The sequence below is a fragment of the Pleurodeles waltl genome, chromosome 4_2 (genome assembly GCF_031143425.1).
Source record: "Pleurodeles waltl isolate 20211129_DDA chromosome 4_2, aPleWal1.hap1.20221129, whole genome shotgun sequence".
In the NCBI taxonomy this organism is placed as follows: Eukaryota; Metazoa; Chordata; class Amphibia; order Caudata; family Salamandridae; genus Pleurodeles; species Pleurodeles waltl.
The window spans coordinates 516,329,902-516,355,926 of NC_090443.1; the positions used below are offsets into that span (position 1 = coordinate 516,329,902).

The 26,025-nt window shown below is 45.0% G+C and overlaps 1 protein-coding gene across 3 annotated transcripts in view; it reads right to left on the minus strand.

Moving 5' to 3' along the window:
* The window catches only part of PRRC2C (proline rich coiled-coil 2C), a 1,097,702-nt gene that overhangs the window by 79,012 nt on the left and 992,665 nt on the right, over positions 1–26,025 (minus strand). For all 3 annotated transcript variants that reach the window (XM_069232016.1, XM_069232017.1, XM_069232015.1), the window contains exon 32: positions 1,019–1,125. In XM_069232016.1, the coding sequence (XP_069088117.1) occupies positions 1,019–1,125 (107 nt within the window). The remainder of the gene's footprint in view (positions 1–1,018; positions 1,126–26,025) is intronic.

A 26,025-nucleotide genomic window follows, 5' to 3' on the forward strand; every position in this document is an offset into this window, starting at 1 on the left:
GGGTACCAAGCGATAACAATACCGTCTAATTTTTGATACTTTAGCTAACTTTCCCGATTTGAAATACGGAGTGAAGAGGAACACGTCCGAACCCGATGGCGGAAAGAAAACAATCTAAGATGGAGTTGACGCCCATGCGCAATGGAGCCGAAAGGAAGGAGTCACTCAGTCCCGTGACTCGAAAAGACTTCTTCGAAGAAAAACAACTTGTAACACTCCGAGCCCAACACGAGATGGCAGGATCAGTGCACAGCATGTGAATCTGCAGCTATATATCTGAAGAATGAATTTCAGGTCGTCTTGTTATATTTGTAGTCAACACCACCTTCTCAATACCTAAGGCCCAGACAAAACTGAGGCACACCTGGTCAGTAGTAGGATATTCTAGAAGGTTCTGGCAATATAGAGAATTGCATGTGGAAAAAGAAGCTTTAGCATTTATACAACATATTCCTCTAAATGAAGTACTGATTAATTTTACAAGTCAGTTTTTAATAAAATGTGCTTGCAATCATTACATGCCTTGGACCAATGAGCAAATTACCAAATTGCATTCTGTACAATGTTCTACATTACAGTTCCAATCTTGAACCAAAATAAACACTTCCTTAAATCCAATTCACTGCTAACAGATTTAGTCATCATTCAACTGCCGAAGCGCCAACCAGCCATTCATGTGAAACATCCATCTAAAAGTGGAAAACTCCAAGCCTGGAATTGCCATTTGAAAACCCTAAGATCTTCAGAGTTGAAGGAACATGGTCAGGGAAAAGACAGTCCTACATTTTGCAGTGACTCTGCAACCAATTTTTGCATCTGCCCTTTTATGCATCAGATATTTGCTTTAGGGGATAGAGGCTATCCTAAACCTCAGAGGGAATTCACTTGGATCCATCTGCATTTAATGCTGCTGAGTGTGTTCATGTACATTCAATGAAAACACGCTTACTTAAATATAACATACTGCCAATATTTTCCTGGAATCATGCTTCTTTAACAAGGATGACAAACTTCTTACCGAAAGGGACTAGAAGTTGGGGTAGTACTTCGCCCTCCAATAGGCGGAGTTCCAGGCTTCGCGTGATCCATGCTGCTTCCGTATGGTTTTAAATCTATATCAGTCATCTGGAGAAAAAACAAAACTGCCTGAAACTGACCATTGCACAGTAACTGCATGCTTAAGTTAAATATAAAGTAACACTATTTTTTGGACGGAAAGACAGCCTGATTCAGAGTCCTGCAATGAAACATTCATAACAAGGCATGACTGTCCCCCATGCAACGTACACCTGACACTATTATGAACAATATAATATGGCCTAGAAAAGGCAGGCATTGCCTGAACTACCATCAAACATATCTGCCTGAGGAGACAAAGCAAAAACTGAAACAGAAACTAGCATATTACCTAATTGTCTTTACTGTACAGAAACACAGCCTGGAACAGAGTCCTATCAAAGATTATTGTTCTATGGCTGAACTGAAGTCAGCTTTCAGAAAGAAAATTGGTTACTTACCTGTAACTATGGTTCTCCAGTATTGGTATCTCTCAGATTCACATACTTGAATCATTCCAGTCATTGAGGTGGAAGAGTCGCCACTGTAACTTTAAAGAAATATACATAGCATTTAGTGTACTACACTAGGGCTCAATGTCAGACAGGCACTGCTATAGCCTATCCATGTTCTTTAAAAAAAAAAAAGAACCAAACAGGCAACAGCACCCTCTAGAACGCTCCCAACAGAGGCGGATTCCCTCAGATTTTCTAGTAAGAGTGTGAAGTACATAGTCTTATATTTGAGAGGAGCCTCTAAGGGGGAGGAGGGTGATTAGCATGTGAATCTATGAAAGATACCAATACTGGAGAACCATAGTAACAGGTAAGTAATCAATTTTCTTCTCCAGTATTGGATCTTTCATAGATTCACATGCTTGAATTAGAATAATGAGCAGCAAGTTTTTACTATAACTTTACTGGTTAGAATGATAACAATGATGATGATAACCATAGTTAATACCGATAATATACGAACTAATAATAATAATGCTAGGCGAGTATTGACAAAATACCAATTAAGCGTAAGGTGGGGAAAAAAAACACAGAAGCTCACCTTAATTGAAGTCTTAGCACTGCTTGCTTGACGGCTGTGTCTGTTTTGTAAGTTTCATCCAGGCAGTAGTGCTTCGTGAACGTATGCGGACTAGACCATGTTGCTGCCCAGCAGATATGTTGTAGAGGCACTCCAGCAAATATAACTGTGGATGTGGCTACAGCTCTGGTAGAATGGGCTTTAACCTTACTGCCTAAAGGCTTTCCTGCCTGAGAATGACAAAACTGCATAGTCTATCCAATCCATATGGTGATGGTCTCCTTAGATACAGTACAGCCCTTCTTTGCATCTCTATATGCTACGAACAGCTGGTCTGATTTTCGTATTTAAAACTTAAGACATCTCTTTACATCCAAAGAATGTAGTCTTTTCCGCTACCATTTGCAGATGTGGAAAAAACGTTCGTAAAATCACTGGCTCATTCAGATGAGAATTTGATGGTACTTTTGGTATATACTTAGGATTTTTTCAAAGTATAACACAGTTTGGAGTGAACTGAAGAAAAGGATCCTTGATGGTAAAGGCGCGTATGTCACTTACCCTCTTCGGTGACGTAAGAGCTAATAAAAGTGAATTTTAATTCTGACCTGGATTTAAGTTCAAATGGTGGCTTGATGAGTTGCCTTGGCACTACATTTAAAAGCCAGAACGGTGGAGGTTTTTGCATTGGAGGGAACACAAAAAAAAACACTTGAGGAATTGTTTTATAATTCTGGAAGAGTATAACGAGGCATAGATTCCTGACCATCTCATCAAAAAAGCATTTCCCCACGACCCTTTCTGAGGATGCCAACTTGCGTAATATGGGTATTTCTTGATTTCGCTTGTGGCAAAAAGGTCTAGACTCTGCTTGCCCCATTTCTGGAAAAGCTGGTCGAGAATCTGTTGGTCGAGTTCCCACTCGTGATACGGGGTGATCGTTCTGCTTAACAAGTCCCTCAGGAGGTTGGACTGTCCTGGCACATGTTCTGCTTTCAGAGAAATTTGATTCTCTATGGCCCACTTCAAAATGCTCTGGGCTTGATGTGAGAGCCCTAACGATTTCGTTCTCCTGGTTTGTTCAGATAGAAAATAATTGTGGTATTTTCTATTCTTATGAGAACTGTTGAGTTCTGGATTTTTGGCAAGAAAGCTCTTAGTGCCTGATTGATTGCCTTCAGTTCCAGTTGGTTTATGTGAAGCTTTTTGTCCCTTTGCGTCCAGTTACTACTTATTTGCAAATCCTGAAGGAGGGCACCCCAACCTTTGAGGGACGCATCTGTCATTATTATTAAATTCTGAACTTGTTGCTTCAATGAGGCGCCCTTGGACAGATCTGATGGTTTTGTCTACCAAGACATGGCAGTTTTTATCCCTGATGTGATCTGAATACGATCCTCAAAGGAGCCATTCACCTGGAGTCACTGGTGTCTAACTGTTCCTGCAGAGGCCGCATGTGTAGTCGGCAATTTTGAACCAGTGGAATACATGAAGAAATCATTCCCATGAATCTGTAATGAAACAAACTTTTTTGCGGATAGCTTGTGAGCCATCTGGCAGATTTTTCGCGGTCTCTCCTGGGATGGAAATGCTTTGCTTTGTCTGGTATCCAGTAGTGCTCCCAGGAAATTCAATCTTTGTGGGATGGAAATGCGACTTGATAGTTGATGGTAAGGCCCAGACTTCTGAACAACTGCAGGCAAATGCACATGTGTTGCACCACCTGATGTTGTGTGGATGCCTTTATGAGCCAGTCGTCCAAGTATAGAAAGACCTGTATTAATAGTTGTCGTAGATGAGCTGCTACTGGGGGCGAGCATTTTGGTAAAACTTCTGTGGGCTGATTTTAGCCAGAATGGTAGGACCCTGAACTGTAGATGCATGTCAGCTATGCTGAAACGGAGACATTTTTGATGATTCTGATGTATTGTGACAAGGAAGTATGTATCCCGGAGATCTAGAGATGTTATGTAATCTCCTGTATTTAAGAGGCGTAGAATGTCCTCAAGAGTTACCATACGAAACGTTTGTTTTTTCAGGAAAATGTTTAAGGCTTTCAGATCTAAGATGGGACCCTAATCCCCCAAAGGTTTTTTCACCGAAAAAAAATAAAAAAAATAGAGTAAAACCCCTGGCCCCTTCGAAGAGTTGGGACGATCTCCAATGCTCCTTTGTGTAGCATGAAAGATATGTCTACGAGGAGTTGCTTTAAATGTGAAGATGGTGGTCCTGATGGAGAAGTATTTAGAGGCTTCTGGAGGAATACTAAAGTACACCACTTGGATACTACATCTAGTACTCATGTCTGATGTTATTGCTGACCACTGGAGGATGTGGTAACGTATGCGGCCTCCAATCTTTGATAAGAAAGTGTGGTAGGTAGCTGGTATTAATGTGCAGTCATTGTTTTCTGCCTGTTTCTCTGCCACAGGTTGAAAGCCTTCCTCTTATGGGGTGCTTGTAGGTAGCTGTTGGTGGTAACCTGTACTGCTGATGTCCATATTGTGGTTGAAAGCCTGTTTGATATGGTTACCTATATGGTTGGTATCCGCAGCAAAAGGAATAAGTTAGTTCCTCTGCCTTTAGCCCCTCAAAAGGGTTGTCTTTTGTACTACAATGTGCCCAGAGACCTGGCTGTGTCAGTCTTGATAGATTGCAAAGCTTCATCCACATGTTTGCCGAAGAGGCATTCACCATTGTATGCCATATCAAGTAGCTTGCTCTGTACATACGGTCTAAAGGAGGAAGATTTCAGCCAACCCTACCTGTGCAAAACTGCTGCCCCTGCAAGCTGCCTGAATTCTGATAGGGAGATGTCAATGGCACAATCAATTATTTTGCCTGCAATCCGTTCCCCCATCTTGTAGTACTTTCTTTGCCTCTAGTTTAGCATCTATGTTCCCACTGTATTCTGTAACTATGTGGTGTTCTTTTACTAGGAGCGCTCCATATCCTTGTTAGTAAGACTGTCCTTGGAATGTAGAATGTGTGGTGACATAATAGGAATCTTATGCAGCTGGGGTGAGATGTCTTGCCGGCAGGATGGGGCTTCAATATGTCCTACTTAACTTTTAATAAATAGTTCTTCACTCAACTATTGGCGGTGTTACCTTCTTCTGTTACCTCAAGGTTCCTCTACCAAAGTGAACCACTAGTCACTATGGTTTCATATCAAGAGAGGAGTTCCTGAATTCCACCTTAAAGTTTCAAGTGAGAATACTTTTGGAGGCATGTCCTTCATTTATTCTTGTAAAGTGTCTTGGCTAGCTCAGGATTTTCTTGTTTTCAGGGATGTTAGGACTCGGAGCTCCTTGGAGTACACACACATAATGAATGACTAATTCAGTGTGTAATTGTCAACTTTGTGTTACTAAGTCCGATATTCGATTGACTACTATTTGTAGCTAATCCAAGGCATTGCTTGAGTGCATTTTACAGCTATGGAGATTATCATCACCAAATCTAAAGGAATTGTCAACGCCTATTCCAAGTAGTATGCAACAGCTGAGTATAAATAACTTTTGAGAGTTCTACAGAGGTATTCCTGTGGAGTCACAGCAAGAGTGAAAAGAAGTGAGAATGAGTGAAGATCCTGGCCCAAGTTATTTATCACTTTAGACAGTTCATTGCCTAAATAAAGGATATTTTGGACCATAGAAAAACTTTCTTGGAAGTGTAACAAGAAGGGGTCTTGCTCTAGAATGACTGGAACGAACCATTAATTGTGGGTTTTACGAGAAACTGGATCTACAAAGTAGACATGCAAGTGTGACCAGGAAGGGTAACGTATCCAATGTATGAAGAGTTATATGTGAGAAATGTGTGAATAGAATTGTTCCTTACTCGGACTTTGTTTTACGATATAGCTTTCAAACCGGTCTCCACAATCCTCTCAATTTGCTGGGTGAGATGTAGCGGATTCAGTTTTCTGTTGCTCATCAATGCAGACCTCATTCCCCAGGTAAGAGCCTCTTCTTTAATGAGTTGGTCTCAGATTTTGAGAGAACACTTCAGAACGGGTCTCTTTGCTTTAGCATAGCATGCCCGTATACACTTAAATATCGATCTAGCTATGCTGCTTTTGGATATTGGACTGCCTTTATGAGAAAGTGGAAAAAAAAGCTACAATGAGCTGTTTCGTTTTCCTAAAGTCTTTGGTTCTGTCAATGTAAAACATAAGTGCTTGTCTAACATCTAAAGTATGGAGTGCTTTTTCTGCAACAGTCAGGCTGCGGAAAGAAGATCGGTAGCTAAATGTATTGGCTGAGATGGAATTGAGAAACCAATTTAGGAAGGAACTTCGGGTTTGTACGAAAGACCACCCTGTCTTAATGAATCTGGAAGAAAGGTGCTTCCAAGGTTAGGGCCTGGAACTCACTAATACGTCTGAGTGATAAGATGGCCACTAAGAATGCCACTTTCCAAGAAAGGTACTGAAAAGGACAAATGTAGTAGCTCAAAAGGAGGGACCATTAGCCTGGTAAGCACAATATTGAGGTTCCAGGATGGTGCAGGAGGAACTCTGGGTGTAATAATCCTTTTAAGGCCTTCCATAAAAGCTTTGATGACTGGGATTCTGAACAAGGAAGTATGTTGTCTGTTCTGTACATATAAAGCTATAGCTGTGAGGTGTAAGTGAATGGAAGTGTAAGCTAGATTTGCTTTCTGTGAATGGAGCAAAACAATTATGTCTTGGACGGTAGCTTTAATGGGATTGATATGTTTGGGTTGGTAGTAGCATACAAAATGTTTCCATTTTGCAGCATAACATGCTCTGGTTGTGGGTCTACAAGCTTTCTTGAGAATGTCCATACATTCCACAGGCAATACTACGTAACCAAACTCTGACTTCAGGATCCATAATCGAAAGGTGGAGTGGCTTGGGGTCTGGATGTCTGACCTGTCCTTGATTTTGAGTTAGAAGGTCCGGCCTGTTCGGGAGCTTCTCGTGAGGAACTACTGAGAGGTCAAGAAGTGTGGTGAACCTCCAAACCAGAAGTGGAATGAGAGGGAGAGGTGGAAAAGCTTAAGTAAATATCCCTGATAATTTCATCCATAAAGCATTGCCCTTCGATAGAGGGTGTGGGTGCCTGGAGGCGAAGCTTGAGCATTTTGCGTTTTCTGCTGTGGAGAAAAGGTCTATCTGAGAGTTCCCCACTGTATGAAGTCTTTTTGAAGGGCTTGTGGGTGGAGTTCCCATTCACTGGCTTACTGCTGCATCCTGCTGAGTAGGTCTGCACAGTTGCTGCCTGTCCTTGGGAGATACTCTTTCACCAGGTGAATGTGGTGGTGGAGAAACCACTCATTGTCAGAGAGTTGTGACAATTGGGACAACTGTGTCCCACCTGGTTTCTGTAGGTAATACATGGTTGTCGTCTTGTCCGTGCCGTCTAAGACAACCTTGTGAGAGAGGTGATGAAGAAATGCTTTCAGGACAAGAAACACTGCCTGAAGCTTGAGGTAATTGATATGTAGGGATTGGTGCCCGAGATCCCAAAGGCACTGTACTCTGAGGTGTTAAAGGTGAGTGCCCCAACCCGTCAGTGATGCATCTGTGGTCAGAATGACTTAAGGCACAGCTTCCAGAAAAGGCCACTCTTTCAACAGGTTGGTGTCGTCCCACCATTGCAGAGAGCGGGGAGTATGGTGGTCTAACACTAGATCTTCCAGGTGACCCTATGATTGAGACCACTGATGAGAGACAGACTGCTGTAGGTGACGCATGTGGAGTCTGGCAGGGGGAACAATGGCAATGCAGGAGGCATCATACCTAACAGGAGCATAGTAGCTCTGGCTGTGTATGTGCGATTCTCCTGAAACTGAGGGAGAATAGACAGAAAACTGTGAACCTGAGCTGGACTGGGGTATTCTAGCCCCAATTCTGCACTGAGAATAGCTCCTAGATAGGTTGTATGTGAAGGGGTTGGAGGTGAGATTTGGCAGTGTTCATTTTGAAGCCGAGCGTATTAAGTAGATCCCCGGTGAGCTGAGTGCGAGTGGCACTGTTGTAATTGAACATGTGTGTGTTTTGTCTTCTGAGGTGTGCGGCAACTACTGCTAAGCACTTTGGGAAGACTCTGGGAGCAGTCGTGACTGAAAGGCAGGACTGTGAACTGGTAATGTTTGCCTGCAACCACAAATCTTAGGTATTTTCGGTGTGGAGGGAGGATGAAAATATGGAAGTAATTGTCCTTTAGATCTAGGGCCATCAAAAAGTCCTCTTATTGTAGAAGTGGAACATCTTGAAGAGTAACCATTTGAATGTGTTCCGAAAGAATTTACTTGCTTAATGGGTCTGAGGTCCAGAATAGGACTGTGTGTGCCGATTTTTTTTTTTTTTTTTTAAATGAGGAAGTATAGGGAGTATACCCCTGATCCCTGGTGTTGCAAGGAAACAGGCTCAATGACCTAGTTAAGAAGGGATTGAACCTCTTGTTCGAGAAGGGTGAGGTGCTTGTGGGGTAGCCTGTGAATGTGAGGGGGAATGTTTGCAAGAGTGGTAATGAGCTCCAGACAAGAACTATGTTGGATAATGGAAAGGAGTCATTGGTCCTTGGTGATGTTAGACCCAAGGATGGATGAAAATGTTGATGCTGTCCCCTGACAGGTGTGGAGTGAGCGGGTGGAGGGGGCTGGGGTGGCAAGATGGAGGTAGTCACTGATTTATAGTGGCGCTAGAGGCTTGGAAAGCAGTGCTCTTACCTCTGCCCTTGTTATTACCTCTGTAAGACCCCCCTACTGAACCTCCCAGAATAGGAGGGTAGAGGCAGTCTGGTTTGGGTAGTAGACGTCTTGGAGGATGTGAATTTGTCCTTGTGTGGGGGACTGTAGAGCACCCATGGCTTTAGCTGTGTGTCTTTTTTTCAGCTTCTCAAGGGTAGAATCCACTTAAGGACCAAAAAGATGCTCCTTATCAAAGATGATGCTAAGCACCAATTGCTGGACCTCTGGTTTGAAACCACAGCATCAAAACCAAGCGTGCCTTCTCAGCAAGACACTTGTATTAATGCAGCTGTAGCATCTAGGGCACAGCAGATGGAATTATTAGTTATGGTTTGCCTCTCTGCAACAATTTGCTGCCCTCTTTTGCGGTGATCTTCTGGGAGAAACTGGAGGAGCTCCACCATTTCATCCAGTGAGCCCAGTCATACGCCAATGGTTAGCTGCCTCTGCAGCCACTCTTGCAGGCAGCATTTATCTTCTTACTCTCCTTGTCAGGAAGAGAGTCCCCTGTGGCCTGGCTATTGGCAAGTGTTCGTAAAATGGGGGCTACTATAGAGCTTGGAGGGACCTGTGACCTAATGTATAGTGGATCTGAGTTGGCAGGCTTATATTTCTTACCTACTCTAGGGGTGATAACCCTAGAGCGGACAGGCTCTGAAAAGTTTGTCAGCGTGCTAAAGCATGTCAGGGAGCATAGGGAGAAAGAAAACAAGTTGCTTACCTGTAACTACAGTTATCCAGTATTGGTATCTTTCATAAATTCACATGCTTGAATCATCCCCGAAGAGGGAGTCCCACGGTACATAAAATAGCAATAATTAACAAATCATTTTTTTTCTCATCACATCAGACAAATGGGTGCTGGATATAGTGACAAGAGGTCATACCCTGGAATTCATACAAAAACCACCGCACCATCCACCAAGAACATCCTGACCGTTCCATCTTCGTCTGCTTCAGCAGGAAGTATTCTTTATGCTTGCCAAGGGAGCTACTGAAAATGTTCCAGTTCGGCAAAGAGGTCTGGGATTCTATTCCTGTTTCTTCTTGATAAAGAAGAAGTCGGGGAAATGGCGACCGATACTAGATCTCAGGAAACTCAACAAGTTCCTTCGGAAACAATCTTTTCGGATGATCACGCTGTCGGATATCCTGCACCTTCTCAATCCTGGAGATTTTATGACAACAATGGATCTCCAGGATGCTTATTTCCACATATCAATACATCAGAAACATCGCAAAAATCTCCGCTTTACTGTAGCCGGTCCCCATTATCAGTTCAAAGTTATCCCATTCGGTCTGAGGTCAGCTCCACGAATCTTCACAAAATGACTTGCCCCAATCGCAGGTTTTCTCCGCAGCAGGGGTTTTCAGGTGTTTCGATATCTGGACGACTGGCTCATAAAAGCTCCTTCTCCACTACTAGCCTCCAGGGCTACAAACGCTTGCTTGAAGTTATTCAGCAGTTTGGGGCTAGCAGTAAATCTACAGAAGTCGGTCATACTTCCCTCATGCAGAAGAGTCTTCCTGGGTGTAGAATTAGACACCATCAAGAACAAAGCCTACCTCACTCCGGCATGGCAGCAGAAACTAATCAACTTAGCTGTCAGAATTTCCACAAAAGAGTTTGTTTCAGTGCGACTGTTCAAGTCGCTTCTGGGCATGATATCCTCAGCCATCGTCCTAGTTCGACTGGCAAGGCTGAGAATGAGACTGTTACAAGAAGAATTACAGCTCCAATGGACCCAGTCGCAAGGGTCCTTTGGCGACTTAACTGTCAAGCCAAGGATTCGCCAGGCGTTGAAGTGGTGGTCTCAGACCAACCATCTATCCCAAGGTCTTACGTTTCTAACACCAATGACAGACTTTATCATCACCATAGACGCTTCCTTGGAAGGCCATTTACAAAACATGCGCATTCAGGGAAGATGGTTGAATCTTCAGAAAGGACTGCACATAAGCCTGTTGGAATTGAAGGCGATCCACCTCACGCTCAAGGCTTTTCTTCCACGCATCGCAGGGTCCTCAGTGTTGGTCAGGACGGACCACACAACAACTATGTTTTACATCAACAAGCAGGGAGGAACAAGATCCCTCTCCCTCTCAAGGGAAGCTCAGTCTCTTTGGGACTGGCTCCCACTGCACAATATTCGCCTCAGGGTGGAACACCTGCCAGGGGTCATCAACGCCCTAGCGGACTCTCTCAGCAGGACGGACAACAACTGCCACGAGTGGAACTCAACCAGAAGATACTCGACGGCATCTTCCAACGCTGGGGTCCACCGATCCTAGACTTGTTTGCCACCAACCTGAACGCCAAATGCCAGTTCTACGCCAGTCAATACACACTCCCGGGGTCATGGGGAAATGCTCTTTTGATGAGATGGTCCAGGATCTCTGCCTACGCTTCCCCCCCCCATCCCGTTGATCCCCAGACTCCCCAGGAAAATTAATTCCGAATGCTGCAGGATCATTCTCATAGCGTCCAGATGGCACAGTCAGTACTGGTACACAGAGCTCCTACTCCGGTCCGGGGCCAATCCAGTCCACCTTCCCTGCAACCACAACCTTCTCACGAAGAATCAGGGTCGAATTCTTCATCCCGATCCAACTTCTCTTCAATTGCATGCTTGGCTCCTGAGTTCCGAGAGTTTCAGGGTATGAACATTGATCAGGAATGCAGACTGATTTTTATCTAGGGCACGAGCAGAGAGCACAAATAAGACGTACAAACTCAAGTGGAAGAGATTTTGTGTTTGGTGCTCTCAGAACAATTTCCACCTGTTACAAATTAAGCCTGAACAAATTCTTTCGTACCTTCTCACACTCTCAAAGGCTGGTCTTTGCCATGCATCCGTCAAGATTCACCTAGCAGCTATAGCCTCTTATAGGCGCTCCGCTGAGATGCCCTCAATCGGCTCATCCAGAATCATTAAGCAGTTCATGAAAGGCCTCTTCCGCACTTTCCCTCCAGTGCGTCTACCTCGGTCAGAGTGGGATCTCAATATAGTCCTGTCCCAGCTCATGAAAGCTCCTTTCGAACCTATTCACAGGGCGGAACTCAAGTACATCACATGGAAGGTGGCAACCCTGCTTGCTCTCACTTCCACCAGGAGGGTCCGTGATATACAGGCTTTTACTACTAAAGAACCTTTTCTGGTGTTTTTGGATGACTTTGTTATGCTCAGGACCAACCCCAGATACATTCCCAAGGTGCCATCTTCATTTCATCTCAATGAGCCTGTGATACCTCAAACCTTTTTTCCAAATCCAACTACAATCGCAGAAAAAAACTGCATTCTTTGGACATCAAAAGATGCCTCAAATTTTACCTTCAAAGTACCAAACAAATCAGGAAATCAGATCAGCTCTTAATATCTTATTGTCTTGGACGACAAGGAACAGGGGTCACAAAGGCCAATATAGCCAGGTGGATTTCCTCTACAATTCAGTTCTGTCACACCAAAGCAGGAAAACCGTTGACTAGGCGCCCGAGAGCCCACTCCACGAGAGCAGTCTCCACATCGGCTGCTTTGTTTCAGAGTATTGCCCTGGATAAGATATGCCAAGCTGTGACATGGAAGACTACGCACTCCTTTATGCAGCACTATTGTTTGGAGTCCTTGCAGAGAACTGACTCTCTAGTTGGGCAAGCTGTTCTATTGTCCTCTCTTTCATTAAGGTGAGACCTTTCCTTGGTTCTGTAGAAACTGTTTGATATGCAAATAGTCCATAATTGCTATGCAATATACTTTGACATGCTTTTAAATATGTGTGTGTGTGTGTGTGTGTATATATATATATAAAAAATAATAATGTGTATGTGTGTGTATATATATATATATATATATATATATATATATATATATATATATGGATGTTCAGTATGGAAAATGTCACTTACCCAGTGTACATCTGTTCGTGGCATGAGTCGCTGCAGATTCACATGCTGTGCACAGTCCGCCATCTGGTCATCGGCTCGGAGTGTTACAAGTTGTTTTTCTTCGAAGAAGTCTTTTCGAGTCACGAGACCGAGGGACTCCTCCCCCTTTCGGTTCCATTGCGCATGGGCGTCGACTCCATCTTAGATTGTTTTCCCCGCAGAGGGTGAGGTAGGAGTTGTGTATGTTAGTCATAGTGCCCATGCAATTGAATGAATACGTATGTACATAATAAAGGTTAAAGTAATATATTTACAAATGTACAATTGTTTAAGATCTACTTCTAAACGGCTACAGGCTCCCAGGGAGGCGGGTGGGCGCATGTGAATCTGCAGCGACTCATGCCACGAACAGATGTACACTGGGTAAGTGACATTTTCCGTTCGATGGCATGTGTAGCTGCAGATACACATGCTGTGCATAGACTAGTAAGCAGTTATCTCCCCAAAAGTGGTAGTTCAGCCTGTAGGAGTTGAAGTAGTTTGAAATAATGTTCTTAGTACAGCCTGACCTACTGTGGCTTGTTGTGCAGTTAACACATCTACACAGTAGTGCTTGGTAAATGTATGAGGCGTAGACCATGTTGCTGCCTTACATATTTCGTTCATTGGAATATTTCCTAGAAAGGCCATGGTAGCCCCTTTCTTTCTGGTTGACTGTGCCTTTGGTGTAATAGGCAGCTCTCTCTTTGCTTTAAGATAGCAGGTTTGAATACACTTAACTATCCACCTGGCAATGCCTTGTTTTGAAATTGGATTTCCTGTATGAGGTTTTTGAAAGGCAATAAATAGTTGTTTTGTCTTCCTAATTTGTTTTGTTCTGTCAATGTAGTACATTAGTGCTCTCTTGATGTCTAATGTATGTAGTGCTCTTTCAGCTACCGAATCTGGCTGTGAGAAGAACACTGGTAATTCTACTGTTTGATTTAAGTGGAACGGTGAGATAACCTTTGGTAAGAATTTTGGATTTGTTCTTAGAACTACCTTATTCTTGTGTATTTGAATAAATGGTTCTTCTCGTGACTCGAAAGACTTCTTCGAAGAAAAACAACTTGTAACACTCCGACCCAACACCAGATGGCGGGCTATGCACAACATGTGTATCTGCAGCTACACATGCCATCGAACATGCCTGAATCTCACTCACTCTTCTTAGAGATGTGATGGCAATGAGAAATGCAACTTTCCACGTTAAGTATTGCATTTCACAAGAATGCATGGGTTCGAAAGGTGGACCCATGAGCCTTGTTAAGACAATGTTGAGGTTCCATGAAGGAACAGGTGGTGTCCTTGGTGGTATAATTCTCTTTAGGCCTTCCATAAACACTTTAATGACAGGTATTCTAAATAGGGAAGTTGAATGAGTAATCTGCAGGTAAGCAGATATTGCGGTGAGATGTATCTTTATGGAAGAGAAAGCTAGATTTGATTTTTGCAAATGTAGTAAATATCCTACTACATCTTTTGGAGATGCGTGCAATGGTTGAATTTGATTATTATGGCAGTAACAAACAAATCTTTTCCATTTATTTGCATAGCAGTGTCTAGTGGAAGGTTTTCTAGCTTGTTTTATGACCTCCATACACTCTTGTCTGAGGTCTAAGTGTCCAAATTCTAGGATTTCAGGAGCCAAATTGCTAGATTCAGCGATGCTGGGTTTGGATGCCTGATCTGTTGTTTGTGTTGTGTTAACAGATCTGGTCTGTTGGGTAGCTTGACATGAGGTACTACTGACAGGTCTAGTAGTGTTGTATACCAAGGTTGTCTTGCCCATGTTGGTGCTATTAGTATGAGTTTGAGTTTGTTTTGACTCAATCTGTTTACTAGATATGGAAGGAGAGGGAGAGGGGGAAAAGCGTACGCAAATATCCCTGACCAATTCATCCATAGAGCATTGCCTTCGGATTGATGGTGTGGGAACCTGGATGCGAAGTTTTGGCATTTTGCGTTTTCTTTTGTTGCAAATAGATCTATTTGAGGTGTTCCCCAAATTTGAAAGTAAGTGTTCAGTATTTGGGGGTGAATTTCCCATTCGTGGACTTGTTGGTGATCCCGAGAGAGATTGTCTGCTAGCTGGTTCTGGATCCCTGGAATAAATTGTGCTATTAGGCAAATATGGTTGTGAATTGCCCAATGCCATATATTTTGTGTTAGGAGACACAACTGTGTCGAGTGTGTCCCCCCGTTTGTTTAAATAATACATTGTTGTCATGTTGTCTGTTTTGAAAAGAATGTATTTGTGGGTTATCATGGGTTGAAATGCTTTCAACGCTAGAAATACTGCTAACAGTTCTAAGTGATTTATGTGAAACTTCTTTGATGTATGTCCCATTGTCCTTGGATGCTGTGTTGATTGAGGTGTGCTCCCCACCCTGTCATGGAAGCATCTGTTATCATCACGTATTGTGGCACTGGGTCTTGGAAAGGCCACCCTTTGTTTAAATTTGTACTGTTCCACCATAGAAGTGAGATGTATGTTTGGCGGTCTATCAACACCAGATCTAGAAGTGGACCCTGTGCAAGTGACCATTGTGATGCTAGGCATTGTCGTAAGGGCCGCATGTGCAATCTTGCGTTTGGGACAATGGCTATGCATGAAGACATCATGCCTAGAAGTTTTAATACCATTTTTGCTTGTATCTTTTGTGTTGGATACATGGCCTGTATCACCTTGTGAAATGTTTGAACCCTTTGTGGACTTGGAGTGGCTATCCCTTCTGTTGTGTTGATTGTCGCTCCTAAGTATTGCTGTGTTTGACACGGCAAAAGGAGTGACTTTGCATAGTTGATGGAGAAACCCAGCTTGTGAAGGGTCTGTATGACATACTTTGTGTGACGTGAACACCTTGTTAGCGTGTTGGGCCTTGATTAACCAGTCGTCTAAGTAAGGGAACACGTGTATCTGCTTCCTTCTGATATGTGCAGCTACTACTGCCAGGCATTTTGTAAAGACTCTTGGCGCAGTTGTTATTCCGAATGGCAACACTTTGAATTGGTAATGTATTCCTTTGAATACGAACCTTAGGTATTTCCTGTGGGAAGGATGTATCGGTATGTGGAAATACGCATCCTTTAGGTCTAATGTTGTCATGTAGTCTTGCTGTTTGAGCAGTGGGATTACGTCTTGTAATGTGACCATGTGAAAGTGGTCTGATTTGATGTAGGTATTTAGTGTTCTGAGATCTAGTATTGGTCTCAGAGTTTTGTCCTTCTTTGGTATTAGAAAATACAGTGAGTAAACTCCTGTGTTTTTCTGTAGGCTTGGTACTAATTCTATTGCGTCCTTTTGTAGTAATGCTTGAACTTCTAGTCCTAGAAGATCTATATGCTGTTTTGACATATTGTGTGTTTTCGGTGGGACGTTTGGAGGGAATTTGTGAAATTCTATGCAATAGCCATGTTGGATAATTGCTAAGACCCAAGTGTCTGTTATTTCTTCCCAAGATTCGTAGAATTGGCCTAGTCTTCCCCCCACTGGTGTTGTGTGATGGGGTTGTGTGACTTGTGAGTCACTGTTTATTTTGAGGGGTTTTGGGACCTTGAAATTTTCCCCGACTTCTTGGGAATTGGCCTCCTCTATATTGTCCCCGAAAACCTCCCCTTTGATATTGACCCTGGTAGGTAGGTGGTCTTGTCTGTGAAGTGTTGGTTTCTGTGGGTTGACCCCGAAACCCTCCCCTAAAAGGTGTCTTCCGAAATGTGCCTCTGCTCTGCGGGGAGTAGAGTGCGCCCATGGCTTTGGCTGTATCAGTGTCATTTTTTTAGTTTTTCAATGGCAGTGTCTACCTCCGGCCCAAACAATTGCTGTTCATTAAACGGCATATTGAGCACAGCCTGTTGGATTTCGGGTTTGAACCCAGAAGTGCGCAGCCAAACGTGCCTCCGTATTGTGACTGCAGTGTTTATTGTCCTTGCAGCTGTATCGGCTGCATCCATGGAAGACCGTATCTGATTGTTCGAGATACTTTGTCCCTCTTCCACCACTTGTTGCGCTCTTTTTTGGAACTCCTTGGGAAGGTGTTCGATGAGATGTTGCATTTCATCCCAATGAGCCCTGTCGTATCTTGCCAAGAGTGCTTGCGAGTTGGCGATACGCCACTGATTTGCTGCTTGTGCTGCAACTCTTTTTCCCGCTGCATCAAATTTGCGGCTCTCCTTGTCTGGAGGTGGTGCGTCGCCTGATGTCTGAGAGTTGGCTCTTTTACGAGCTGCCCCCACAACTACTGAGTCCGGTGTTAGTTGTGTTGTAATAAATATTGGGTCTGTGGGAGGTGCCTTATATTTTTTCTCCACCCTTGGAGTTTACCTCCTCGCTAACCGCTCCCAAAGCGTTTACCTCCCTCCGTTTCGCTCAGAACCCACCAAGATCATCTGCGGCGTACCTCAAGGCTCATCGCTCAGCCCGACACTCTTCAATGTCTACATGAGCCCCCTCGCCGACATCGTACGCAAGCACGACATCATCATCACCTCCTACGCCGACGACACCCAACTTGTACTCTCCCTCACCAAGGACCCCGCCAGCGCCAAGACCAACCTACAAGAGGGTATGAAGGACGTCGCAGATTGGATGAGGCTCAGCCGCCTAAAGCTGAACTCTGAAAAAACGGAAGTCCTCATCCTCGGCAACACCCCGTCCGCCTGGGACGACTCCTGGTGGCCCACGGCCCTCGGCACCGCACCGACCCCCGCAGACCACGCCCGCAACCTCGGCTTCATCTTGGACCCTCTTCTCACCATGACCAAGCAAGTCAACGCCGTGTCCTCCGCCTGCTTCCTCACTCTCCGCATGCTCCGCAAGATCTTCCGCTGGATCCCCGCCGACACCAGAAAAACCGTGACCCACGCCCTTGTCACGAGTCGCCTGGACTACGGCAACACCCTCTACGCCGGGACCACCGCCAAACTCCAAAACCGCCTGCAACGCATCCAAAACGCCTCGGCCCGCCTCATCCTCGACGTACCCCGCAACAGCCACATCTCCGCACACCTGAGACACCTGCATTGGCTCCCAGTCAGCAAAAGGATCACCTTCCGTCTTCTCACCCACGCACACAAAGCCCTCCACAACAAGGGACCGGAATACCTCAACAGACGCCTCAGCTTCTACGTCCCCACCCGCCCCCTCCGCTCCGCTGGCCTCGCACTTGCTGCCGTCCCTCGCACCCGCCGCTCCACGGCGGGTGGGAGATCTTTCTCCTTCCTGGCGGCCAAGACCTGGAACTCCCTCCCCACCAGCCTCAGGACCACCCAGGACCACTCCGCTTTCCGGAGACTCCTAAAGACTTGGCTGTTCGAGCAGCGATAACCCCCCCTTTCCCCCCTAGCGCCTTGAGACCCGCACGGGTGAGTAGCGCGCTTTACAAATGCTAATGATTTGATTTGATTTGATTTGATTTGGAGTTATGGCTCTGCCTTTAACTGGCTCCTGAAATATTTGTTTTGAGTGCCTTAGCATTCCTGGGAGCATGGGAAGGCTTTGATACTGGCTATGGGTGGAGGACAGGGTGTTAAAGAGAAAGTCATCCTCAATAGGTTCCGAATGTAGTGAGACATTGTGGAATTCGGCTGCCCTTGCGACCACCTGTGCATATGATGTACTGTCCTCAGGTGGTGACGGTTTAGTTGGATATGAGTCTGGACTATTGTCAGACACTGGGGCGTCGTAGAGGTCCCATGCATCGGGATCATCCTGGCTCATTGTGGTATGAGCTGGTGAGTGCATTAGTGGTGGAGTTTGCGCCGGTGATGCATGTGTTGATTGTGGTGGAGAAGGTGGTGGTGTTACTTTCTTTACCACCTTTGCTTGTGGCTACTTGTCCCCTTGTAGGAAAACAAGTTTCCTTTTCATCTTGATTGGGGGAAGAGTGGTTATCTTCCCTGTGTCTTCCTGGATGTGAAGCCTCCTTTGAGTGTAGTCAGTTTCTACAGTTTGAAGCTCTTCACCAAATCTATGCAATTGGGTGTTTAGTCCTTGTTCCTCTGTATAGGAACTAATTTTCGGTTCCGAGGCTTTTTTCGGTACCGAAACCTTTTCGGTAGGCTTTTTAGGTTCCGAAGAAGATTTCTTTGCTTTCGGCGTGGTATCTCGGTGCCGAACATCTTCGGTGCTGCTGTCTCTGCGCCGAATTGTCTAGGAGCCGGTGTCTCGGCTCCGAGGTTGCTGTGTGGCGGTATCACGACCGGAGTCGGATGACTTCGACACCAGCATGCCCTTTTTCGGTGCCTTGGCTCGGTCACCTAGTTTTTGGGTTAAGCCATGGCCTGTTGGCAGTGGCGTCCCCTGGGCTTTTGTGGACTTTTCGTGAGTCCTAATTTTCGACGTCTTACTCACGGTTGTTATGTCTTCGGCGTCGGATTCCACCGAATCCGACTCTGGGATGGAGAACGCTTCCTCTTCGTCCTCGAACCGATGGTGTCCTGTCGGCGTGGACGCCATTTGCAATCTTCTGGCTCTTCGGTCTCGGAGCGTCTTCCTCAACCGAAACGCTCGACAGGCTTCACACGTATCCTCCTTGTGCTCCGGTGACAGGCACAAGTTACAGACCAGATGCTGATCCGTATACGGATATTTGTGATGGCATTTAGGACAGAAGCGGAACGGGGTCCGTTCCATCAGTCTTGAAGTTGCACGCGGTCGGGCCGACCAGGCCCCGAAGGGGGATCGAAATTACCCCGAAGGGCCACCGGAGCTCTTCAAGATTCGGTGTCGATTTGTTCTAACTAACCCGATACCGAACGAAACAATACCGACGATTTTTTCCGAGATTCTAACTAACTTTCCGACCCGAAACACGGAGCGAAAAGGAACACGTCCGAACCCGATGGGGGAAAAAAAACAATCTAAGATGGAGTCGACGCCCATGCGCAATGGAACCGAAAGGGGAGGAGTCCCTCGGTCTCGTGACTCTAAAAGACTTCTTCAAAGGTTATGATCTTTTCACTCTCGTGCTGGAAAATCTGAGGGAAGGAGCTTCTCTGGAGAGTGTTCTAGAGGGTGCTGGTGCCTGATTGGCCAGTAGGCAGGTTTGGGTCCTTTTCACAAAAGGACTTGGATAGGCTATATGAGTGGCTGGTATTTCCATTATAGCCTATGGGGAAATTTTTTTTTTTATTTGTTAATTATTGCTATTTTATGTACCGTGGGACTCCCACTTTAACGACTGGGATGATTCAAGCATGTGAATTTATGAAAGATCCAATACTGGATAACTGGATATCGCTATAGGTAGATGTAAGCTTATCGGACAGTAAGTCCTGTTCAACAGGGTCCATGTGCACCTCCACACTGTGGAAAGCAGCCCCCCTTGCCACTACCTGTTGGTAGGATGTACTATCCTCTTGTGGTGAGGGGCATGCGGGGTACAAATCTAGGACATTGTCAAGTATGGAGTCAGGGTCATATGTGTTCCATGGATCTAGGTCATGCTGTGTCCCACCAAAATCTTTCCCTCTGTATAAAGGTGATCCTTTAGGGATAAACTCTCCTGCAGTAGGTGCGGCAGGTGAATAGGGAGGGAGGTGGAGGAGAAGGGGGTGAAGCAATTGAATCAGGAGGAGAAGGTGGGGGAGAAGGCTTGAGAGGTGTGCTGGTAGCCTTTTCGTTTATAGTCTTCTTTGGAGGTGAAGCATCCAAAGCCTCTTGAAAAGACAACTTCCTTTTGAAAAGTATAGGGGAGAAGCAGTAATGGGTCTGTACCCTTCTGGATATCGAGGTGGCGCAGATGAGCATCCATAGTCTCCAAAATGGGTTCCACAGGCAAAGGTGTAGCTGAAGAGTATGGTGTAGCTGAAGACTGACTGGAGTCTTTCTGCTCAGATGCTTCCAGTTCTGTGGTTTTCGGCACCACAGTTTTTGGTCGGTTTGATTTTGTTGTCACCAAAGTGGAGGCGGTAGTTGGTCGGCTCGGAGCCAAAGAACTCTGAGTTGAAGTTCAGACTAGGATGGCAGCAATGTCTTGGACTGAGGTGCAGGAAGTTGAAGCTGAAGATGCTGTCTTTGTCTTGGATATTTTTCGGAGCTGAGCCAGAGGGGGAGGCAGCTGAAACAGTTTTTCAGATCTAGCCATGGTCTGGTGGCAGTGGCAATTCAACGACCTCTACAAGGGGCTTTTTGAATGTCTTAGCATAGGCAGGAGGGGCAATGGCTTGCGCAGATGTTACCTCGTGGGTTTCGATATCCAACTGCACATCTGAGTCCTGAATCAAGAAGGACTCCTCTTGCTCAAGCTCCTCCTGGGCGTGTTCCTCCCCAAAGATGTCTGGGGTGTTGTCCGGAGTCTGGTGTGCCATCTCTAGCCAACAAGCTCTTCGGTCCCAAAGCGTCTTCTTCGACCAGAAGTAGCTTCCTGGTGATCTGGGGAGAGGAACAAGTTACGCCCCAGATGTTGGTCAGTGTGGGGAAATTTAGCTTGGCAATGAGGACAGAAACAAAACAGCGTTCGTTACATCAGCTCAGCATAATGGTCGGTTCTCCATGGTGAGGTAGGCCTGAGACAGGAAATGATGCCTCGGAGAGCGCACAAGTCAAGACAAACACGTAGATATGAATGCGCAATCAGGATACAATACTGTTGATAAAAAGAAGACTGAAAGAAAAATTTAGAACCAGAGGGAGTCGAAAAAAACAGAGTGAAGACCCACGTCCAAAACTGCCAGCGGCGAAAGAACAATCTAACACAGGAGTCAATAACCATCCACAGTATCACTGAGTCACCACTCTATCCCATGACTCAAACGTTTCTTTTAAGAAAAACAACTTACAACACTTCGAACCAAACACTAGACAGCAGGAGTATGCAGAGCATGTGTATCTACATCCACACATGACGTCGAACATTCATTTATGCCAGGCCTTCAAAAATGGGATGCCATCACTTTTGTGAACACCTGCATGGCCGAAGTAAGGCGGGAGAGCAGGCGAACAGTGTGTTCTTGGCCCACCTTGACCTGCAGTTAAGGCTTATGGGACAGAAGGAAAAGAATATGAAATACATCTTCTGCAAGCCAAAGCATACCATCAAGTCTCCTAGGTGAAGAGCAGACAAAATCTAAGCCAACATAAGCATCTGTAATTTTACTTCCATAGGAAGGGATTCAGCGGATGAAGGTCTAGAATTGCCTCAGGCCGGATCCTTTTTCAGGACGAGAGCTGATGTACCTCCTGCATCAGGATATGCTAGTGCTCCTCTGAAGTTTGTACTGGTGTGGGAGGAAAATGGGTGGAAGGGGGTAAAGACGATAGTGAAGAGTAAGCTGTAGCCCCTTTGAACTACCTGTAAGACTCAATTGTCTGATGTAATCGAGCACCAGCTGGAGAGAAAATATCAGATCCTGCCTCCCACCGGCTTTGCAAAGGCCATCTGACAACAAAAGTGGCTTGACAGACAGTACAAGGGCAGGAAGAGTTGGATGGCTATTATCTTACCTGTCTTGCATGTTGTCTACTGGTGTGGCATTTGGAGCCTCGACAAAACTGATTTTGTTGTTGCACTACCAGCTGTATTGGCTGCTGCTGTCTGTAGGCCAAGCCCCTGTAGTTAAGTCTCAACCTGCAGAACTGGAGGGAAAATTATTTTGCTGGTGTGTAGTCCTAAGGATCGTGGGGTGGCTCAGCAGTTAACTCTAGAGGAGAGGCTGCCTTTTGTAAAAGGCATAATGTAAGGAAATGCCTCCTTTTGTATGGTCACTGTAGGAAAGTGCCCCTTTTGACATGGTCACCTGTCACTTTTAGCCACTGGTACTGAGGTTTTTCATCTGAAGGTGCATTGGGTTCCTGATAACCAGGTCTCCAGTGCTCTTTCCATATAATAAAGGTAAAAGGTCTAATTGTGTACAATTACCACACACTTTAGTACCTCTTTAAGTCCGTGGTAAATGTTATCCCTGGTACCTAGGGTCTGGGTACTAAAGAGGGTCCCTAAGGGATCCCTCTACAAACTGCACTCAGTCTGCCTTTGTAGACTGCGTGTCATGGTGCAAGCCGTGAGCAAAAACATGGCATGGGACACTCACTGTGTACCAAGCCCAAAATCACTACATCGAATATGTGTAAGTTACCCCTACAGCAGGCCTTAGAACTCTAAGGTGGTGTGTATTATATTTTATATGAGGACATACCTGCTTGAGCATTATGTAGTTGGACCACTTGTGTTGACCAGTTTCCATTACATACCTTAATTTGGCTTCCCCGCACTTACAAAGCCCTGGGAACTGAGTTGTGGGTTTGCAGGGGTACCCCCTGCTCATGCAAGGGTACCCTCAGACCTAAGGACATGCACCGTTTCCTTGGGCTGAAGGGCCTACCAGAGGGGTGACATAGTGCCTTAGTGCAGTGACCAGAATATAAGGTAAGCCTTATATAGGTGGTGAGAGGGTGCATGGACCATTTAACGCAGGCTGCAATGGCAGGCCTGCAGGCACAGTTTGCATGGGCTCCCATGGGTGGCACAATACATGCTGCAGCCCATGGGAGACCCCGGGAGTACCAATGCCCTGGGTACTTAAGCACCATATACGAGGGACTTACATGGGTGAACCAGCATGCTAACTGTGGGGTGTACAGATCACTAGCAACCACATATAGATGAGAGCAGAGTCACTGGGGTCCTGGGTAACAGGATCCCAGTGCACTACAGTTTAAATGCACTGACACCAAGCAGTGCAATACGTAGCAAATAAAATAGGCATGATTATAACAGTGGATGGTGGGTATAACACGATATAAGGTATGTTAAAAGACTCATCTTAACAGAAAAGATATTGAAGTACTGATTGACATATGGCTGTATCAGAAGTATGTGCTGCATCCAGACAGTGGTGCTGGGTTAAAGTATGCCTGCTCTTCCAAGTTGCAGTGTAGCATATATTTTCAATGGACATCACAGCAAATAAGGCCACTGTTGTAGGAACTGCTCTGGTAGAGTGTGCTCTCGTCTTTTGTTGTGAAGGCTAGCCCCTCCTACAGTGGCAGGAATGAATGGCCGACAATCTATCTTGCTATGGAGACTGGTCTGCCTTTCTTGTTGTTACCATAGGCCACAGAGAGCTGATCGGTAGTGCGGATATGTTTTGTTCATTTCAAGTAGAATTTCAAACATCTCTTGACATCAAGAGAATGAAGTGTGTTCCACTGGTGTTTGAGGATTAGGAAATAAAGGCTTGAGCATAACCAGTTGATTCAGATGAAAATCAGTGGGAACCTTTGGTATGAAATTGGGATTAGTTTGGAGGATCACCGTGGCATCTTTGAATTGTAGGTAAGGTTCGCTTACTATCATAGCAGTAATGTCACCACCTTCCAAGTATGTGAATTGATTCAAATGGAGTTTATCAGTTGGGATAGCACAGTGTTAAGCTGCCATGCAGGTGGTGGTGATTTTATTGGCAGATATGCCCTGAAAAGTCCTTTAAGAACTTGGACAATTAATCTGTGTGACCATAAGGAAGGTGATCCCAAAGTTAGTCTATGCCTGGAAATAGCAGCCAAATGCACTTTGACAGAGGAGTGTGTTAGACCAGATTTATCTAGAGACAGTAAATAAGGTAACACCTGTTCAGGAAGAGATGTGATAGGATGTACTTTAGATTTTTCACACTAAAGACAAAAGGGTTTCCATCTGAGGCAATATGTTTTGCTGGTAGAATCTGCTCTAGCATGTGCAAGGATATTCCGATAATCCTCTGAAAGGTCTAGGTGCTGTAGCTCATGGTGCTCTGGAGCCAAGCTGCTAAATGCAGAGAAGTCGGTTCTGTTGTTCACCGACAACAAGTCTGAGGCTTGCGCTGAATGAGTTTGTCCACTGACAGCTTGAGGAGCTCCATAAACCAGTGTTGTCTGGGCCATCATGGAGCTTTGAGTATCAACTAGCAAGGTTCTCGTTTGATCTTTCAGAGAACCCTGGGAATAAGTGGGATGTGTGTGTGTGTGTGTGTGTGTGTGTGTGTGGGGGGGGGGGGTTGGTAGTAGTTCAGGCATAAATCCTGGACCAATTCATCGAAAGGGCATTCCCCCAGGATCCCTTTTGAGGGTAACTGCTAGAGTAAAGCCGCCATTTCTTGTTCTCCTGTGATTACAAAAGATCCAGATTGGGTTTGCAGCATCTTTGAAATATGGAATCTAGGACCAGTTATTTCAATTTCCATTTGTGATAACTCTTGGATGTTCTGCTCAAGGTATCTGTTAGAGAGTTGTGTACTCCTGGAAGATGTTCTGCCCAGCGTCAGATAGTTTGAACTTCTTGGGAAAGAATCCTGGATTATATACCTCCCTGTTTGTTGAGGTAATGCATATTCGTTGTGTTGTCTGTTCTTATCAACAGAGGAACCTTGAATTCTCAGCAAGAAAGCCTGAGCAGACAACAAGATAGCTCTGAACTCTAGGAAGTTGACATGCACCTTTAACTGTTCTGGGGTCCAACTGCCTTGAATCTGAAGACCTTGTAAATGACCTCCCCATCCATGAGGTACTAAGAAAATGGCTGAAGACATCATGCCAGTTCATCAGGCAAACTGAAGCTCACTCTTCTTGAAAGGAAGCAAGCCAGAATGGAAAGTCTCTGTTGTATGCCTACAAACAAGAATGCCTTGCCAAGTAATGTGTCCAGAGCGGCTCCCAGAAAAGTTACTCTTGTGGAAGGCATAAAGAGAGACTTCTGAAAATTGACTAGAAGGCCCAGGGTCTGAAAAAGATGAAAACACTTGGCAGTATCCATCAATGCCTGTTGGAAAGATGGAGCCTTTATCAACCTGTCATCGTGGAAAGGGAAAACTTGAATTCAAGTTGTCTCAGGTGGGATGCCACTGGAGAAAGACATTTTGTAAATATCTGGGGAGCAGATCGGAGTCTAAAAGGAAGTACTTTGAATTAGTAGTGAGTACCAGCTCCTGTAAACCTGAGGAATTTGAAATGGTTGGGATGAATGGGGATGTGTGTAGGAAGTTGGCTCTGTATGTGCTATTTCAAAGTAAGGAATAGCATGCACAGAGTCCAAGGGTTCCCCTTAGAGGTAAAATAGTGGTAAAAATAGATAATACTAATGCTCTATTTTGTGGTAGTGTGGTCGAGCAATAGGCTTATCCAAGGAGTAGTGTTAAGCATTTGTTGTACATACACATAGACAATAAATGAGGTACACACACTCAGAGACAAATCCAGCCAATAGGTTTTTGTATAGAAAAATATATTTTCTTAGTTTATTTTAAGAACCACAGGTTCAAATTCTACATGTAATATCTCATTCGAAAGGTATTGCAGGTAAGTACTTTAGGAA